Genomic DNA, 21,098 nt, shown 5'->3' with positions numbered 1-21,098 from the left:
TTAAGTTATTTTTTTCTACAACTGTTATAAAAAGTGACGTCTTTCTCATAGCATAACGATTTCAAAACCATATATTGCTCATCCTGTGAGAAATATCATCTCTCTCAGCTTTTTGCCCACACCGTATACATTTATATGGGCTGTATAGGCTACGGTCATCTTTAAATACCTACAAGTTTTTTTAATGTTTAAAGTAGTTTGTGGTCGAACTCTATATTGAAATGGAAACAGATAATGCACCGTATATGAATCAACCCTCAACTCCTCCAATTAATATAACGGAGAATATACTGAGAAACGCTGTCCAAAAGATATAGCTAATGACTCTAATTAATTAGAGTGGAGAGAAAGGGATTTTGGAAGAAGAAGAAAAAAATTGCATAGAACATATATTTTAATTTTTGCTTACATTTGAAATTTTTATTTGATAAATGCTATCAATAATATTCATTAGTATTAAACATTATTGTAGAAGTGTTCGAATTTTTGTTCACTCTGTTGATTTATTCTGCCACAAGCGGAATCTACAGCTGATGTCATAGATGGTGGTCCACAGCTAAATACACCAATGCGTTGAGCCTATGAAAAAAATATTGGTTATTATTTAAGTTTATTTTGAAAGCTCAGCAACTAATTTGTTTATAGAAATCGTTCAACGTAACCGCTTGCTGTAAAGACTATTTGGTATTAGCTATAATGAGTATGCTAACCTATCGGAAGGTATCAAGACCATAGAATAGACAGTTGTGAATTTATATGAACTAAAATATATAATAGATTAATAAAACGTTTATTACATAGATAACTACAAAACTTGAGCCCGTGTCCTTGTCACAATGTTTCAGGTAATATCACCTATATTTAGATGGTTTAGAAAAAGAATATTTATTCTCACCAAATTGATTTGATCTCTCATAAAATACTGGCAAAGTTAAATTTTATTAATAGCCCGGCATATAAATGTTATTTTACGCTAGTCCATACCATTAACCAGGAACACGTAATCAAGGAAAATATATTTTTTGCTTAAAATAAATTTTGAAATTACATATGTTTGAGGCATATTGTCTCAAAAACAATAAATTTTTACTGAACACACAAAAGATATATTATGTGGAAATTAGTGAAGTAATTATAATACTCAATTTGAAGCATTTAATTCCTTACTCAAAAGAAATTTACAAGGATTTTAACAGTAATATTATAATCCTCCAGTTAATTTCAATAATAATAAATTAAGTAATTATCTCATCTTTGTCAAAAAACGAAAAGTTCTTCTACAATATTTCTAAATAATTACAAAAATAACAAATTCATATTTTTGGTAGGGGAGGGTTGGATAATATCGCGCCATTAAGAGCATATGGCTATTATTTTCGACTAGTGCATATCAGATCAACTCAAGCTAAAATTTTATTATAAGAGGTTACCTAGCAATCAATTTTAAATACAATATTTATTTTGTACAACACCTATATAGAAACAAAGGAAGAAAAATTAAATTTTTGAGAGCGCGGCATGATCAAACTGGTTTGAGAATAGCGTGCCCCGGCTTGATAATACCGTGCATTCAAAATAATAGGCGATAGATAGGTCAATCAACATTTATTCAGGCATAATTCACAGCCATTGTACATAAATATGTATAATGCTTATCTTAACAGAATCTTAACATTAATCTTGACAGAAGTCGCAGATATAATTTTCTGCCGTTTCTTTTCCACTGCATTCTTTGTGGATCCAGGTTGAGCAAGAGCAGCAACGTCCGAATTCAACAGATAATTTACATATGTCATTAGTATTCTCATTTTCTCTGTCTGAGCTTATCTCATCTTCATCGTCGTCATTACATAATTGTGCAAGGGGAATATTCTCGCTGCTTTTTTCACTGATAGAAATTAACACTCTTCTTTTCACAGATTTTCCTTTTGCTAAAGCTTTTTCTTTAACATATTTTCCTCTACCTTTCAGTGGCGTGGCGGTCAAAATTTGAGAGAGTTGTATCTTTGAACGTCTTTTAATTTTCTGAATCTAAAATGTTACTACGCGAAGTACTGGCAACAGGTTCGGTTTCATTTGCAACATGTGCTTCCGTTGCTACGTCATTGTTGAATGAATTTTCGTTTTGAGTAGTTAAGTCTTCAACAATTGGGTCTGATATAAAAAAATCATCAAACACGTTAAGGTTTATGGGATGAATGCCAGTCACTTCGAAACCTTTTACTGCCTTGTCCATCGAAGCTACTCTCGAATAAGCTTTGTAAAATATTGAAGTCAAAACATCATAAGTAATTTATTAATATGGATGTCTTTTCATATATAAGTCACACTCTTTATGATAAGTTGTATTCAATGGACCGTAGAAAGTGTGCGGGGGCAAAGATAGCATATGGATCCCGTTTTCCCGGCAAAATTGATAAGCCTTCAGTGACAAGTGGCTAGCATGATTGTCAAGAATTAGTAGAGTGGGGTTTTCAGCTGCTGCAGTAATATATGTATTTGGCAAAGTTACGGAGCCATTTCTCAAAAAGTTTTTCGGTGATCCACCCAGACTTTGAACACTCATATTCTGCTCCAATAGGCCCTCCAATCATGAGACTTGGTTGGATTCTTCTCTGTCGAAAAAATGTGTTTAATATTTTTATACTTACTTGATCGAAAGGGCGATCATGTGATGCATACACAGTCATAACTTTCAGAGATAGTTATGTAGTTACACAGGGGCGCGGTATTATCAACCGCACAGTATTATTCAACCCTCCCCTATTTAAAAATTCCATTGATATTTATTTTGGCCAATAAAGATAAGATATAGGATATCTGTGAAATTATCTAGCATTGAAAACATATTTTATTTCATTCCACACGTTTTAATATAGATTTTCTTAGAAGAATAAATAAAGGTATTTAAATAGGGTTAACTTACCGCCGTGTGTATATACTGCACAGTTTTAAAGAATTGGATGAAAGAAGGTCTTCCAAAATGGGTGACAGCGCTCAAATTGGTAAATAACGATTTATTACATACTCTTTGATAATGGCGTTCACAGATATATAAAAGGATTGTTCGTAAATCAAATTTCTCATAGAACTGCGTAATGAAAATGTGAATACTCAACAGTTGTTTCACATCTTTCTCTTCAACTTCTCTTATTATATCTACAAACCATTCAAATTGTTTCTGAGTTCTTGAAACCCAAATAAAGTATACCTAAAAATGTGGATGTTTTCACGTGGCACATTTTAGTTATGACTACAGTGTCAACATTAAAGAAAAATAGATTCATTCATTTTCTTACAGCTGCTAGAGCGCTACAGAAACTGGATTCATAAGTACCTACTTATTATTGTTGTTCAAGATAAAATTTTCATTTGTATAAAACTGGATTGAATTACCTTCTGACAATGCGTTCTTGTTTTACTGGATCTATAAGCAATATCTTTCAGAATACTTGCAAATGGTGTCACACCAATACCACCACCAATTAAAATTGCCACATCGTACGTATTCCAATTTTGATGTCCTTCTCCATACGGTCCATCCAAATATAGCTAAAATTGAAAAGTCATTGATAAAATCTATATTATGTCTTGAGATATTTAAAGTGCGGTCGCAAAAATGAGTTTTTTGTAAAGCCTATATCTACCATTTTTATGTGGAATGTTTTTTATACATCAAACCGTTTTTAAGATAGATGTGAACGATATGCTTCACCCTCTCCTTGTCAGGCTTCCAGGCAATGGTAGAACCCGTCTATAAAATTCAGAATAGCCTGAGATGGTAGGCTATTTGATTCCACTCTATTTTTGTTTTTAGGTTTCCAATATAAGCTTACATATTTAATAAACCTTGTCTTCCAGATATCTTGAAAGAAAGTAATCTCATGGTGTCTAAGGATCTTGGTGACCATTAAATTCGCCACACTGTTTTATGTATTGGCCTAATATTCTGTTAATGACATTTTCCCGTACATTCACTTAACTACTTCATTTGAATAAAATACAGCTCCAATCGGAAAGAGGATCGTCACATCGCTTCATCATTCTCTCCCATAATTGGATAAGCTTTTCCTGTTCCAAAAGCTTTCGGACATGATATACTTTATTTGAGTGGTACTTTCATGTTTTCAAAAACCTTTCAATAGTTCGGCTTTAGATAATTGAAATCGTTGACAAATGTGGATCTTCTTGCAGAAATATCCAACTTTTTATCCTTGTCTAAAATGTGTGGTCAGCCATATCTGATCATCTCCATCAAATCGATATGCTGTTTTTTTTGACAATACAATTTTTTTACTGAGAAATAATTATCAAAGGCAAAAATTTGATGGACAAAATGCAACAACTTTTCCCTTTTTGGAGTAGGTAAACTGTTCAATAATTGCTTGCTTAGGAGTGATATTGTCCCTATGTTGATCCATGGTTGCGTGTTCAGTTTGAAACAAAGTATATCAATAAAATTTGATGTTCCCACTGCCCAGGCTCAATTGTTTTTAATAAAAACTTAGAATTAGATTTTACAATTGCCTGGTACCTGCCATGTATTGAGTAAAAGACATTTTCAACATATGTTAATACATCTCTATATAGTATTAAAAAAGTGTTGGTGAGTTTTTAGTTATTAAAAACTATTATCCTCATTTACCAATAACCATAAGAAAGAAGTTATGGCGAGTTTCAATTTTCATGAGATGTTTCATATGTATTTGATAAAAAAGTTGAGCAGGGTCGAAGCAAAGAATTTAAAGACAAAAAAATCATTTTATTGGTAACAAATATGTACAAAGTAAAATCAAATTACGTTTTGCGTTATATGTTACTGGTTATGGAATTCATTTTGGACTTTCTCTGAATAATGTTTATAATTGTACTATATGGAATTAAAAAGTTACTTACTTTGGGTAGTTTATTATTGGTAGTTAAAGAATTTTCATATATGGTTCTTATAAGCTTAGTCCAAGGTCCCACTGCTCGAATATGAACTGTTAAATAGTCCTCATCTGGAGCAGAAGACAACGTGAATGGATGATACTCATTCTTATTGAGACCAATACATGCCAACCTAACCCATTGTCCTGCTTTGTATTCAAAATTTTCTGGTTTGTGAAACTCGAGCATTGTAACATCTGAAAATATCAACTTAATATGTTCCATTCATTTCCATAACTCCATAAAGAAAATAGAGGAAATCGATGATGAATGGAAAAAGCTGCGAGGAAAAATTAGTATGGAAATTATATTTCACTTGAGGAATGCAAAATTGCTTAATACTGATTGAGATATAAAAATTATAGTACAGTTTACAGAAATTGTTCCATAATAAAGCACGATTTGAAAGTTTTTTATGAATCTCTGTTAGAATTAGAGAAACTGATAATACTTATATAGGTACTTATTAATATAGTGGAAATAATATTTAAATAATCATTTTTGATTGTTAGAAACTTTATTCTTCTCTATAATAAATGTAACTTACTTGAAGGAAGAATACAAGCTCGTATGACTGGTATTTCTATCTTTTTTCTGTTCATGCTAATAACAGTATCAATCGTGAAGAGTATGACTGGTCCAAGTAAGAAATAGAAGAAAAACGGAGCCTGAAAGAAAAGTTTTATGAATTATATTCAGTTTTAACACATTTTTGATAGAAAAATATTTGACGGAGTAATGTTTGCTTTTATTAAAATAGTATAAAAAATAGAACATGTCTAAGAAATTTTCAATTCTAATTTCAGAGAATTTCTTTAAATTATAATTTCATTTTCGAGAATTTTGCTCAATGGAGTAATTTTTTTAAATGTTATTTAATAATTTAGAAACTGGTAATTTTTTCCATTGAGCTTAAGTGCTTAAAAATAGAGTTTCAATTTGTTATAAATAATTAAACAAAATTCTATGGAATTAAAATCCATTTTTTGGAAAAATCGAAATTTTTCAGAGACGTATGATTTTTTAAAGGTGTAATTATCATCCCTTAAGCTCCAGCTCAACTTATTATCAGTAATAGCGAGAAACTTCTGAGTGCCATTTTGTGTAAAATTTAAAAGAAAATACTAATTTGATTTAAAGTTTTTTTCATTCTTTCTTACTTTTTACGGTTTTTCAGGACTTTTTTTGGTCTAAAGTATACAAAATACTTTGAGAAATTCAAAACGCCGAGGAAAATAAGGAGTGGACAGAACTATTTCTAGATTTTTCATTTTACATATTATATTTCGTTGAAAATAATCAACATCAAAAGTTGAATATTAAAAAATTATATGTACGAGGTGTGGCTATTAAGTAACGAGACTATTTGCAGAAAAAGTACGCATGTGCCAAAGGCTAGCGACTATCAGCCTATTCTTTCGAATGCGATATCTACCGTGACTGTAGACAAACTAGTATAGCTCTGGCTTTCGTTTGTATTGAGGGTTTTTTTTGTTTTACCGTAAAAATCATGGAAGTAAAAGTAGAGCAACGGAGTGCTGTGAAATTTCACATGAAACTTGGAAAAATTGCAACTAAAACTTATAATTTATTGAAAGAAGTATATGGCAATGAGTATTTGTCGCATCCACGTATTTTTTAATTGGTTTAAGCGTTTTCAAGATGTCCTAGAAGATGTTGAAGATTACTCACGTTCGGGTCGTCCTTCCACGTCCAAAGAGGATGAAAATATTGAAAAAGTCTGTAATCTTATTCGATCTAACCGTCGGCTGAGTATTCGTGCGATTGTTGAATATATAGGAATTGACAAAGAATGAGAGCAGCAAATTTTAACGTATGCGAAAAGTGTGTGCAAAATTGGTGCCTAAATCCTCATATTTGAATAACAAGAAGCTCGCGAGTACAACTTCCCAGAGTTAGAACGCCCACCTTATTCGCCGAATCTTACACCGTGCAAATTCTACCCCTTTCCAAAGGTCAAATCTGCATTAAAAGGAACAAGATTTGAGTCTGTTGAAGCTTTGAAAGAAGAAGCGGTGCGAGTCCTGACAGAAAAAGATTTCCTGCACTGTTTCGGAGAATGGAAGATTCGCATGCAGCCGTCACGTTATTTAATAGCTATGCCTTGTATACTATCATTTATTTATATCGCTGCTAACCAAAAAAAAAAACAACAAACAATAGTCGAATTAAACGATCACAATAAAGCGTTCTCCAATCTGTCAAGAAAGTACATAGCGCTTTTCCGATCCCGATTGCATATTATACCACGTTTTCTAGGAGTAGTTGTTAATTCTATGCTCAAGTCACCATCATTTTCCATATAAAATGATAATTAAACTGAATTCTACCAATATTGGTTATTATATTGACAGTGATTGAAGTGATATGTCATAATCATCGCATAAGTCGCCTTAGTTTTTAATGAGGTACATTAGGGAATCGTGTGAATACGAAATAATATTTCTGTGAAATATATATATATATATATATATATATATATATATATATATATATATATAATGTATAAATTTGACTTTCATAGTAATATTAATAACTGTAAATTACCTGAATCAATCTACCGGAACCGTGTAGGATTAGAAATATGAAAAATATAGGATACAAACTGTGAGTGTACCAGAACCAATTATATATCTTTCTTCTAATAATGGGTAATGCAAAACAGTACATAATAGCCCAAATGATTGTTACTACCACTCCAGTGAAGCCCGTCATAGTGTACCAACACCAATAATGAAATTTAGGAAGCTCATGTGTCCTGAAAATAGGTTAACATAGAAAGTCCAAAAAAAAATAAAATTGTGTTATTATGTTATTTTTATACCTTAGTACTCTCCTGCTGACCAAAAATAATTTTGGCTAGGTTAGAATTTGAAGCTAAATACAGGGATTGAAGATACCGTCTTTATACCTGCAAATGTGCGCTCGATGCACCCTCCTATATAATCTGTGCGCTCGAAACACCGTGAGTTCGACTCACGTGCGCTCGATGCACGCGTTACCAAGCTTTGCGCTTGTGATAAACATGACACTAAATTAGTCAAATGTACTGAGCTTCTATTCTAATACTGAGTTTAGAAAAATTACATATATTAATTGTTGGTTACACCTCGTATTTTGAAATCGAGTGAGATGAGCAATTTTTCTAACGTAATCGCCGTATAAAATTTTTGATTCCGCATAAAATAATGACCATAGCAAATATATCGTGTGAAAATGTGACCACGGATGACATTTTCTCATTATTTACGTGTAATAATAATAAAAGAAATGTATAATAGCATTACACAGTGCTTAAGACTGCATTCTGAATATAAAGTGAGTTAACAATGGAAAGTTTAATGAAACGGTGTATGAATTTGATAGTAGCGCCCACGATACAGAAAATAATTTTTGGGCTTGTGAATACATTCACCCATTATGTGAGAAGAAAACGTGAATGATTTAATGATTTCTTTTAAATACTCTGATTTGAATTATCATTGAAGATAAATGTACTTTAATTCAACTTCTTTTTCATACGAGGGGATACAAAACATAGGAATTCATACAAACGAATGATTATAATAAACATAATTATACATTTTTTAAAACAATTTGTTTTTGTCATTCTGTTACCGGTTAAATTAATTATTTTTTCTTCGTTCAATTCACCACTCAATAAGTCGTGTGACTAACTAATTTTTTGCCCAAAATCGATTTTATTCATCATCATCATGCCGTTTTATCGACAAAAATTAGTGAAAGGTTAGGTTAGGTTAGGTTATTAAGTGGAACAGGTTTCTATTGTGATTGTGATTTGCTTCTCCATTAGGCCGACTCGGCACAAAACGCTCCGTCTGTTTTAAGCCTTAGTATACTGTAGCAGTTTTATTCACTGTCATATTTCTCTAAGCTACATGTACTCATATACATTCAGAAAATCCAGATTTTTATAGCTAGTATACTCACGAATGGAAATAGTTTCTAAATAAGCATGTAAGATCATCTGCTGGTTGTGTTGAAATGTGATAAAAATTGAAAGCATGACCGACGATATGCAGAACTGAAACAAATAAATTTTATATATTATCATATAGAGAAATTATATACATCTTCAAGATTATACAAAGAAATAAATAAATCAAAGAATATACAGAACACAAACCACGTACGAAGCGGAAATGGGAACACAATACTCACAATATTAGACCAAATAGAAGAAATACAGTACAAGAAGAGAGCAATGCATAGCTGAAAGAGGAAGACTTACAAGAAGAATATTGAAGTGTAAAAAATAGAAAATTTAGAGATTTAAAAGAAGAAACCCGAAACTGGAATTTAGAAGACAGGTGGAAAAATAGCAAATATATATTATATGAGACAACATAAGTAGTAGGAAAACAACACAAGAGAACTAAATGGTGGTAGAAGATCAAGACAAAGAAGAGTACATAAAACAAAGTAAGCAGGTGAAGAAAAAATTAAGAGAAGCGAAACAGAAATGTTAAGAAAAATTCGGAGAATAGCTGTACTAAAAATATGATAATAACAACAGAAAATTCTGGCATAGCATAAAAGCATTGGGAGGAAAAAACGAGATAAACGGAATTACAAATATAAAAAGCAAATTTCTAATAAAACATAAAGAAATATTAAATACATGGAGCCGATTTGCAGGTTAATGACTTTCTTTATGACCTTGTCAATGGCTGGGACTAAAACAATCGGACGGTAGTTTTTGGGAACCGTCCTTTTTTCCTTTTTTGGTATAGTTGAACCCGAACAAGTTTCCAATCTCTAGTGGAGAGACCTCTTTTATATGATAGAGAGAAGAGTTTGCATAGCAGACTTGTTAGATCAGCATTTCTTCAAAACGATTGGGGGTATTCTACTACCACCTAGCTAAAGAGGCTAGGTGGTAGTTTTCCCGAGAATCAAGAGTAAAATTTGTAGCAAACATGCAACCCAACAAGTCCGTCTTCTCTTTTGCGGTCACTGCGATTGATTGCGTTTTCTATTCTCTCGTTATATCGTTTTTGCAAGCGTTTATGGTCTGCTTGCATGTATTTCTCGAGACAACAAAGCTTATACGATTTTCGGCACTAGAATTCGAGCGCCATTTGCGATAAGCAGCATTTTTATATTTGACAACTCTAGTGCAATTTTTATCAAACCATGGTTCCGAAATTTCATTTGTACACACCGAGGTTCATTGAATTTGAAGCAAACATAATTCCAAGAGAAAATCCATAAGAAGCTCCCATTTGACCGATCTATAATGCCAAACTTTACGTGGTCTAGGTGGATCCTGAGCTTGGATTTCTATTTCACACTTTGCTGTAAATAGTTCATAATCTGATGTTCCTACCAGTGCATGTACGGTCGCGTTGTACAGATCAGGGTCTGTTGTTAGAAGCAGGACTAAGAGGCTAGCAAAGTCACCGTCTTGATCGGTTGGTCCGTTGATAACTCCTCATCGTCAATTATGTTGCCACCAGTGATAACAATATCTGCGTTTGGATAGTTTAATCGCAAATAATCGATTTTATCGGCAAGGTTTGATACAAACTGCTTGTAGCGGGTATCATTAGAAGGAGGTCTGTATAGGAAGCAGATATGTCGTCCCTAATGTGGACGGCGAGTCTAAAGTTATCACTGAATCAGGTGTGACAGTCGTATTCAGGATATACAAGGTGAACTTTGGATGTTGTGGATTTCACTTTTGTTTCTTCTAGAACCAGAATATGAGGATTATTCGAGTGCAGATATTGGTGTACAGCATTTATATTCGTATTAAGACCTCGTATATTGCAGAAATCTACCACCTGGAGATCCGAACGGGAGGCTATATAAACGGAATATTTTGGTGCCATTATTCTAGTTTTTTTCCTACCCTGGAAACCGCACGCACCGGCACTGCAACGAAACTTGGGCAAATTCCCGTCACCTAGATCTGATGCTGTGGTATCTTACTTACGTAATTTATTTACACTAAATATTCACTTTACTTACATGGTAAACTATTCACTAATATAGATTTCCCCATTTAACGTCTAATTCATTTAAAATACACTGCTTAGCTAACTTTTATATTCACTTGTCCCTGTCCCGATTTATTTGCAATGCCATCATCTTCCGGCTACTAGAAACTCGTTTTATATACTATCATCACATTCTAAAATCTCTAATTTGCCAAAAACAATCAAAAAGGTCTTCTTAGAAATACAAAAACAGGCCACTAAACTTAACCGTTTGAATAAGTCATAAAAAAGATAAACAACACATTACTGCTACAAAAAAACGTATAGCCAGCGCATCAACTAAACTTTAGCGCTAATCAACATTAGAACAGGATCGAGTTCATGGTCTCAATCAGAGGGCGAGTTTGTAACAATAGAAAATTACTTATTTTATTGAATTTTTGAAATGTCATTATTTTCTAGCATATCGAAAAACTTCTGCTTTAAGCTGTCTACACGCATCCTTATTTTCAAACCTTCAAGGTATCGAGTCTTTATTTTCTGAACAACCAATTTTAGATGCAGACGAAGAAACTTAGAGGTTGTTGAATTTTTCTTCTAAGTGATTTATTGTTTCTTGAAGCAAACTTAAATAAAACTCACCAGTTAAACTTTTCTCAGTTGGAAGAAAACTATTTTCAAGAATACGAGCGTACTGGTTTACATTATTCTGATACTGTGTTTGATCATCCTTATAAAGTATCGGATTTTCTTTAATAATTGGGCCTATTTAATTAAACGTACACTAATCAATAAAGTAAATATTGTACAAAAATAATTTTCCATTGTAAAAGGTATAATTGTTTAACAAAATTAGGGTTTCTGTTCAAATTGTAAAGTAAAGGTAGTTAAAATTTCGAGTTGTTTTGCTCTATCCAAAGCACTGAGGAATCAATCACCAAACTTACCAACTAATTCCAGTACATATGCACAAGAATGCTAAACCTGGACATTTCAATTAATTGTAATAATATCACAACGTTTTTTGACACCTAAAACTTGTTAATAGCTTCCACACGATGTATTTTCAATTGAATTTTAAGGGTCGTGCCCTGCTCCACTAGAAGTTTGATGTATTTTAATTCAAAAAATAAATCTGATGTGGCTTCGCATATTTTGGAACTTTTTATTTTGTCAGAAAAATTAAATTTTTAAATTAACTTCTTGTATATTTAAACCGATAGAATATTCCCCCTACTAGTAATATAGAAGCATTAAATTTATGGTCAGTAAAAATCAAATAATTTCGAAATATTGGAAGAAACAAATTGGCTGAATATAATGATCACAATATCCACCTGTTTACTATTGCTCCAACTAAGGTTCCAACGAATATGTTAAGATTATACCATGTATCTAGCCTGTATCAATTTTATAGAATGTTAGCATTACCTGTAAATATAAATGCCCAATATGCAATATATTTATGGAAATCTAGTGAAGCATCGAAAGGAAAATATTTGCTAGCAACAGTGTCTCTCAAATAGGTGATAGTGTTCCTGCACATGGTTACCAATAAAGATGAATACGCAAACATCATGGCAGATGCTGCTCCTCTTGTAATTGTTACACCATAACCTGCTATTTGCCTCAAACCACTATGTTCTCGTTCTACTGAATAGTCTGTGAAAATAACTGAATTTATTAGTACTTTCAACAATTACATTCCTCTATATAGTGTAAGCGTACAGAATTTTCTTTTAAAAATAAGATTTCATAAATCATATCAAAAAATGTTCCAAACAGAAAAAAGCAATATTATAATATAAATCATATTTAGTATCTGTAGAAAATTTTTTGAGCATCTGTATAAAGTGGGAGGAATATAATATGCTTCACAAGAGCACAAATATCGACATAGTTGGGATACGTATTGAGAAAAAAATGCGAGATGGTGGTGTAAAGAAGCATAGTTGGAAAAAGACGTAGATAAAAAAATGCTTGGAAAAGCTTCAATTACTTGAAAGATTGAAATGGAGATTATAAGGAAGTTGAACAGATAATTAGATAGGACAGAATAAAAATCCGGTAATCAGTATTATATCTACAAGACCTGTGGAGCAAAAGCATTTGCTGATAAAATGATTTTGATTTTTAATCTTAATAAATCACATATTTTTTGGCGTCTGACTCAAAATAAAACATAATAGTAATCACTTTGATAGTAATACGACTAAATTAATCACTTACATAATTATCAAAATATTTCATAAAACAAAATTTGTTATCACCATACATAAGATTTTTTATCCTCAATATTCAAAATTAAAACTCTAAAATACCAAAGAGGAGCAATCGTTAACTCAAATTATTTCCAGTTAAATTGTAATATATAAAAGAAAGGTTCAATATAAATTACTTATTCTTATCTTGAAGGTAGATATATACTCGTAAGTATATAATAAACATATATAACTTTTTCTTAATTTTACTATCTATAAAGTTATCGCTTAGGTCTCTCTAGCACTTGCAGTACGTTCTGCTGATAATTCTCTAAACTCAAATTTGATTCATTATTTACACCCCCATCAAGTAAAAAACTAAATTAAAGTATTTTACTTACAATAAGCTCTTTCTGCAAATATAGCTAATAGAACTAACGTGTACAGTGTCATCCAAAAAATTTCTTTAGATTTTAATTCCATAAATTTCAATGCAATTGATAACTTATTACTTATTACAGGTATTGCCTTTGGATGTGCTCTAATTATTTCTGCCTGATTTTCGTCTATTATTTTAGCATCATTTTTTGTTTCTGGCTCATTTCTCATATGTTGGCCTTTGAATCTTGTTTCAATTTCTTGTGGACTCCTGAAATGATCCATAATATATAACATTCCTACAATAAAATAAAACGACCGACGTGAATGTGGAAGACATTGACACGGAACCTTTATTGTTTCGTGAAGAAATTATTATGAGAAAATGAGCAGACTTCTTATGATTCACGAAATTGTGATTTTTTTGTGTCCGAACATGTTAATTTTCTAATAAAATCAATATTATTTAGAAAAGTTAAATAACTATTTAATTATTGCAAGGGAGAAAATTATAGTGACAAATGTAAATGGTTGGTTATTTGTCGAATTCTTATAACAAAATATTGTGTTACCATAGCAACGAACAATAACTTATTAGAAGTGTCAGTGTAAAGTTTTACGTCAAAAAAGTAAACTAGAGTTACGCAAGAAAATAAAAGAAAAAAGATGACCAAAATTGTGAAAATCGAAAAATTGGAGTGTCGAGCCATCATCAAGTACCTGTATTTGAAAGGGTTAAGAGGTAAGTAGATTTACGAAGGTTGCTTAATACCCTTGGTGATCAATGTCCTTCGTATGCGACCGTGAAAAATTGGACTGCAAGCTTCAAAAGAGGTAAATTTTCCATTGAAGATGATGACCGATCGGGAAGGCCAGTTTCTGTGTTAGTCCCCGAAAATATCGATGCAGTTTATGACCGTCGAATTGGGCTAAAAAGGATATCTGAAACACTGAATATTTCATACGAACGCGTTCATTATATAGCTCACGTCAATTTAGACATGAGAAAAATTGCTGCAGCATATTTGAATGTTGACCAAAAGCGTGCAAAAGTAGAAGCATCGTGTTCGATCTGTGCTGGAGTTGAAAGCGATGTAGACTTTTGTAGATTTTTTGGGTTTGCCATGGAGTAATCATGATTGATTTTTTGGATAAGGGTAGAACAATAGCTGGAGATTACTATTCGACATTACTGACCAGTCTACGGGAAAAAAATAAAGAGAAAAGACGCAGAAAGCTATCCAAAGGTGTTTTGTTTTTGCAGGACAACGCCCCTGCACAAAAATGTCATGTTGCCATGCAAAAAATTCGTGATTTAGGGTTTGAATTATTAAAACACCCCCCTTATTCACCAGATTTGGCTCCGTCCGACTATCATCTCTTTCCTCCACTGAAAAAAAGGTTAAAAGGTCGAAAATTTTCTGTGGAAGTCTGGTTTGCAGAGCAAGAAGAAACATTTTTTTTAAAGGTCTAGAGACGTTGCAAATTCGCTGTAATAAATGTATCCAAGAATTTTTCTAAGAATTTTTCAATATATCCTTGTATATAATAAACTCGTGGGATTACCCGTAAATACTTTCAATTGTGTTTTTGGCTCTTGATAAATATGTTGGCTTAGAATTTTCAATGCCTTTGAAACCCAATTTTGCTGTATTCAAATTTTTAATGTCGTCTCCAATAATTCTCTTAAAATCCTCAAAGCTTAATTTTTTTTTACTCTCTACTCCAGCGTTCTTCAGCATAGATGAAACAGTTTTTTGTAAATCTTTATCTTCTATCGACCCTCCACAGGTTTCTAGGAATGATCTAAAATCATATAGGATCATGTTATACATTATAAATGATTTAGAATATCAATAAAATGCAGTTATCAAACTGGATAAAAGTTATAATAAAACTTTAATTATTCAATGTATGGAGAAATAATTTTGTATACCAAGAGTTAGGTCCAAAATGTTAAATATTCAGTAGAGCAAATCCAAGTTTTTTTGACAATAGTTTTTATAATAGCTCTATAACAATGCAAGGTAGAGTATTGACTTTCAGGCATTATATAAATTGTAATTGTCAATCTGTGTCTAAAGATTATTCCTCACACAAATCTAAAAATTTTAGTATACATGAAATTCTTTGAAAATGGATCACTTGGAATATCAGGAAAGAAAGAATAATATTGTCGTCCAAGAAGTGAGAAAATAAACAGATAACTCAGAAGAACTAACAATTAGAATGACAAATTTCCAAGAAAAAAACTGCATGCGAAGATCGCAGTCAAATTAGTCAATCAAGAGGATAAAAAGCAAATGATGATGAAGAAACAAAAACTGAGATTTAAAAAGGAAGAAGAAGTGTACTTACAGGATGACGTGTCACTCAAAGACCGGGAAATACAGAAAAAAATCAGAATTAAAGCAAAGGACAGAGGAAAAAGGGTAAAAATCGATTATAGGAAAATATTCATAGAATCACAAGAATGAAGATGGATCATGGAGAATAATTAGCTGGAAAGCAAGAGTCAAAGCATATTGTCAAGAAACTAGTAGCACTAGACACCCCCACGAGGACGAAGGATAGGAAATCAGACTAAGCAATGGAAAAGAAGATGAGGACGGAATCATGGAATAAAGAAGAGAAAGCTTGTAAGCCGAAGGAGCACTGAAACTTTTAACACAGGAAATAGGCAGATATAAAATCGATATATTAGCGATACAAGAAACAAACTGAAAAGGAGAGTTTTTAAACGAAGTAGGAAACTACATATTCTTTAATAGACATAATGCAGGAGGAGTGAAAAATTTATAGCAATATCAGAACGAATGTGTATCTCAATCATCAATCAACATATAGATCAATATACATAAAGAAATTATAAACATATTAAACATACATCCACCAACCGAAGGAGAAGAAGGTGAAATCAAAGAAAAATATCATGAAGAAATGTAACAAGTATTTAACATGATGCCAAAGGAAGACATCAAAATTGTGATAACTAATTTCAATGCAAAAATTGGTATGGATATATATCTGCTAGTAATAGGAAAATATAGGAAACGACGAAATAAACGAACATGGAAAAAACTGATTAATTTGGTAACGGAGATTGTTAGCACGCAGTTCGAACATAAAGATGTCCACAAACATGATTCGCTCCAAACGGGAACTATTCCAATCAAATCGATATTTTCTTAATAGAGCGGCTATCAATGAAAAAAGTAGAAAATGTAAGAACCTACAGAAGAGCAGATATAGATAGCGACCATTTAGTAGTAACTGCAAAAATGGAAGTAAATAGTGAACAATTGAAGAAAAATCAAAAGATCGGACGAAAAGACGACCACAGGTAGGAAGGCTTATTGATAATAAAACAACCAAAATATGAAGAAGAACTGAAGAGAGCTCTAGTAGAACAACGGAGCTATAATGATATTGACGAATGGAAACATTTAGAGAAAACTGTAAAGAACGCAGCAAATAATACCACAGAAAAATAAAACGGGGAAAAAGGGATAAATGGTTCGATGCTAAATGTAAAGAATAAATTGGAAAGAGAAAACAAGCCAAACAGAAAATGCTACAGATCAGAACAGATAAATATAAAAAACGGTATGAAGATCAAAGAAGAATAACGAAGATGTGCAGAGCAAAGAAACGAAAAGGAATGGAGAGCAGGATAAAGTGTATAAAAGAAAACTAAAGAAATGAAGAATTCATGTAATGAAATAAAAAACAATAAAGAGCAGTCTGAGCAGATGACCATGTATATAAAAAATAAGAATAGGGAAATGGCAATGGATGAGACCGAAATTATCCAAAAAGGGGAAGGGCACTTCAAAGAAATACTAAATACAGAAAACGATAGTGGACAAGGGGAAAAGCTCACAACAGAAGATTAGAATAATAACGAAAACAACTTGCCACCATTGAGGTAGGGAATACTAGAAATAATGCAGGGGCTAAAAAACGGTAAATCCCCAGGAGAAGACGAAATAGAACCAGAAATTTTCAAATATGGTGGAACTGCACGAAAGACGAGAATCTATTATTTAATAAGTAATATATGAGAACAAGTGACAGTACCAGAAGCGTTGAAAATAGTAAACATGGTACCAATAGGAAAACACGATGAATGTAGGAACTACAGAGGTTAAGCTACAGTTAACTACTAGATACAGCCTACAAAATAATGGCTAAAGCTAATGAAGTTTAAAAGAATAGTTTTTCCAATAATCAATAATTCTATCAACGCCAATTTGAATATTGAATTTTGAAACGTATGAATTTTAAATTTTTTTACAAGAATAGGATTCAAAACCAGACGATGAATCCATAAGTTTTCGAAAGCTCGGAAAATACATTAAGGTTTGGTGTTTCATTGTCACGTTCCCAATAAGGGAATAATAATATAACTGGCAAAGATACTTCTTTACAATGCATATATATATATATATATATATATATATATATATATATATATATATATACATATATATATATATACTTTGAAATTAGTTTATAATAATTTTTGGAAGATAAAATTTGACGTTTCGACTTTTCTTTGTGTCTCTGTGTTTCTCTGTAGTTATGTCCCCTTTTCTTGCTGTGGTACTAGCAATCCTCGGTGTTTACATATGATCTATTTTTTCATCTCCTCTTAGAAAGTTCAGAACGTGGGATGGCTTTACCACTTAGAGATCTCCGTCTTTTCTTTCATACGCTCCCACGTGTAATGCTCTGGGATTCCGAAATCTCTCACACTTCGAGAGAATGTGGTTAGAGGTTTTGTTCTCTACGTAAGAGAATCTGTACATTGCTCTTACCTAGGTTGATACATTCAATAGATTGTTCCAGTAACTAGTTTCACCGCTGTCTACTTTCTTTTCCAGTTTTTTTCTCTATTGTTCTGTCGATGATACTACAAAAGAGTTCAGTTCCAATGAAGAGTACATACGCCCCTATTTCATCGAATCTGTTTCGTTTCCCTCCACTCCAGAGTGTCCCGGAATCCATTGTCCAGGTATTTCCAAACCAGATAGATTTCATGACATTGGACCTTAGAGTTTCAATTGCTGTGGCTATCTAACAAGATGATGATCTCCTGTTTGAGATAATTCTTTTCTAGGCTGAACTGGACCTTTTTTGTATTTGACTGTCACAAGGCTTTGATTATTTATAATGACAGTTGTACTTTTAATTACACTGAATATTTTTTAAAAATCAGGTCGGCCAATAATTACGCTTGTCAGATTATTTCCTTATATGAATCATAATATTCTACCTTTCACGCTTTTCAATTTTTATTCTACTTAATCAACCACATCATTGACAATTTTCTTAATTTAACATGATCTGATCTGAATACTTTACAAATCTTCTGATTTCTTTGATTGCTGTTTTTACTAAAAAGTATGTTTTTCTACTTATTAAAGAATCTTCTGGGTTTTTACAAATTTTGTATGTAATTATATGAGACACATATATACTCACTTTATCATCGCAATGAAATCATTTTTCTTTAAATACCCAAGTCCGTTAATGTCATACATGTCAAAAAGTAATTTAGCTTTTTGTTCCTCTGTTCCATTTGCAAAAATTATCAACAAATCAACAAATTCTCTGAAGGAAATGAAACCATTTTTATCTTTATCTATGAGTGTGAACATTCTTCTAATAAATTCGTTAGTAGGTACCATACTTAAAGAATCTGCAAATTCAGTAATAGTAAGTTCAGTATCTACAACTTCTTTCGCCACATCAGCATCTACTTTGAGTATTTCAGCATAGGAATGATTTATTTTGAAAGCTTGCGCAAACACTACTCGGAAGAACATTTCCAGTCTGACTTGACGATCATTTTTAGTTATGATAACTTTTAATGCAGCATTCCAACTTAAGTCCACCATCTCTTTTTTCACAATTTGAGTTCGTACGAAATGGTTATCAAACTCTGTCAGAAAATTGTTCCTAAGAAAACCTGATTCGAAAGTTACGACCTGCAATGTAATTATTTATTTAGACTGCTTAATTGTTGAAGAATTATATAGAAGAAAAATAATTATTTACAGTTTTCCGGGATTTGATGCAAAAAATTCGAGAGTGAATAGATGAAGTAAAAATAAGGCTGTAACACCAAAAAATTTTCGCATACGACCCCTCGTTTCTGAGTTATAGGCTTTTAAAATTGCGAGCTTATATTTAAGTATATTTTCCAAATTATACATTCAAACATTATGAATTTTGAATAGATGAATCCGTATGTCAATGTAGTATGTTGACGGAATAAATAATTTTACACTACTGTCTGAAAGCCAGGGGCGGCTCATGCCCAATGGTTAACAATTCGTAACTTTTATAGGGATAACCTGTACAATCTAAAGATAGCAAAAATGAATGAATTTTTTAATCGATTTTTCAACATAAAGGTACTTTTTGTTTAACTGGATAAAATACATTGTTTAGGAGGCATGTAGATTTTTAGATTTCAGTTCATGGTGACCCACATTTATTATTTTTTTTGTTCTTATCTGATAAATAAATTTTCCCATATTTCAATTTTTTCTTTATATAAGTAACACTTTATATGAGTAAATAATAACAATTTATAATAATTTTCCTCAGAATGTCTCTTTATGGCGACCGTTTTCCTTGGCATGTATAACGATCTAAACCATAAATTTTATAGACTTAAGCAAAGCAAAAATTCATTTTTGCTATCTTTAGATTATACTAACTTTGTGGTAAATAATTGAAAGAATGGACGTAGAAATACTTCAGTTTTATTAGAATATGGTATGGAAGTGGTCTGAAAAGTTAAAATAATTTTCATAGGTAGAAAAAAAGGAAATTTCGATAGAATTTTTGGAAAAGTAGCTGATGGGGTGATCAGAGTGAGAGATAATGGAACAATAGCAATATGGTGGAATAGAGAAAAGCACCGTCAGCTGTAGAAGTTTTTCAAGTGTATATTGAGGAATTATTATTCTACAAATTAATGAAATAAGTTTATAAGTTGAGTTATTCTAGTGTAGGAAAAACAATATTTAAATACGTTATCCAATTTCATACTTACCAAATCATAATTGTGTTTAGTATTCAGAACTACAGTATATTTGTCAGTAATATAATAAATTACAACATTTGTCACACCATTTGAGAAATCTATAGCTCGTAGCGTTGTTCCATTGAAGCAAGTGACACAAATTTTTTTCAAACTTACTTTGAAAGACAAGATTATTTCTCGCTGTGGTTGCTTAGGTCCAACCCATTCAGTAACTAAAAATTGAAATTCTTGATACATATTGTTTCAACTTTCTCTCTTTCTAAGTACCTATCACCCGCAGAATTTTGAATTTATGTTTAAAAATATATTTCTCACTTTTTAGACCTTTTTATATATATTTTTAAATAAATGGTTTGGTTCAAACATGTTATTTTATATAAAGGATTTTTGACGTTTTCATTAATTTCGCTCTGTGACAGTGACAACTTGTATGAGAAGAAGTAGTAACTATCAATTCAAATTATTTATAGTTTAATTGAAATTAATAAAATGAAAATATTAATTGGTATTTTTTATGAATCATAAATTTCTTATTTCTATATACGG

General features: G+C 31.8%; 1 protein-coding gene across 1 annotated transcript in view; it reads right to left on the bottom strand.

The window, feature by feature from the left end:
* Positions 1-376: 376 nt before the first annotated feature.
* Positions 377-21,098, bottom strand: part of LOC130897517 (dual oxidase 2-like) — a 34,742-nt gene continuing 14,020 nt past the window's right edge. The window contains exons 10-21 of the mRNA XM_057806418.1: positions 20,562-20,764; positions 18,980-19,485; positions 15,059-15,298; positions 13,516-13,763; positions 12,345-12,575; positions 8,902-8,995; positions 7,498-7,708; positions 5,477-5,597; positions 4,897-5,126; positions 3,397-3,552; positions 2,927-3,211; positions 377-579 (exon numbers count right to left, since the gene is read on the bottom strand). Of these exons, the coding sequence (XP_057662401.1) occupies positions 457-579; positions 2,927-3,211; positions 3,397-3,552; positions 4,897-5,126; positions 5,477-5,597; positions 7,498-7,708; positions 8,902-8,995; positions 12,345-12,575; positions 13,516-13,763; positions 15,059-15,298; positions 18,980-19,485; positions 20,562-20,764 (2,648 nt within the window). The 3' untranslated portion in view covers positions 377-456. The remainder of the gene's footprint in view (positions 580-2,926; positions 3,212-3,396; positions 3,553-4,896; positions 5,127-5,476; positions 5,598-7,497; positions 7,709-8,901; positions 8,996-12,344; positions 12,576-13,515; positions 13,764-15,058; positions 15,299-18,979; positions 19,486-20,561; positions 20,765-21,098) is intronic.

Source organism: Diorhabda carinulata, chromosome 1 (genome assembly GCF_026250575.1).
Source record: "Diorhabda carinulata isolate Delta chromosome 1, icDioCari1.1, whole genome shotgun sequence".
In the NCBI taxonomy this organism is placed as follows: domain Eukaryota; kingdom Metazoa; phylum Arthropoda; class Insecta; order Coleoptera; family Chrysomelidae; genus Diorhabda; species Diorhabda carinulata.
The sequence above is the reverse complement of the archived record's forward strand: the minus strand, read 5'-3'. Positions and strand labels throughout refer to the sequence as shown.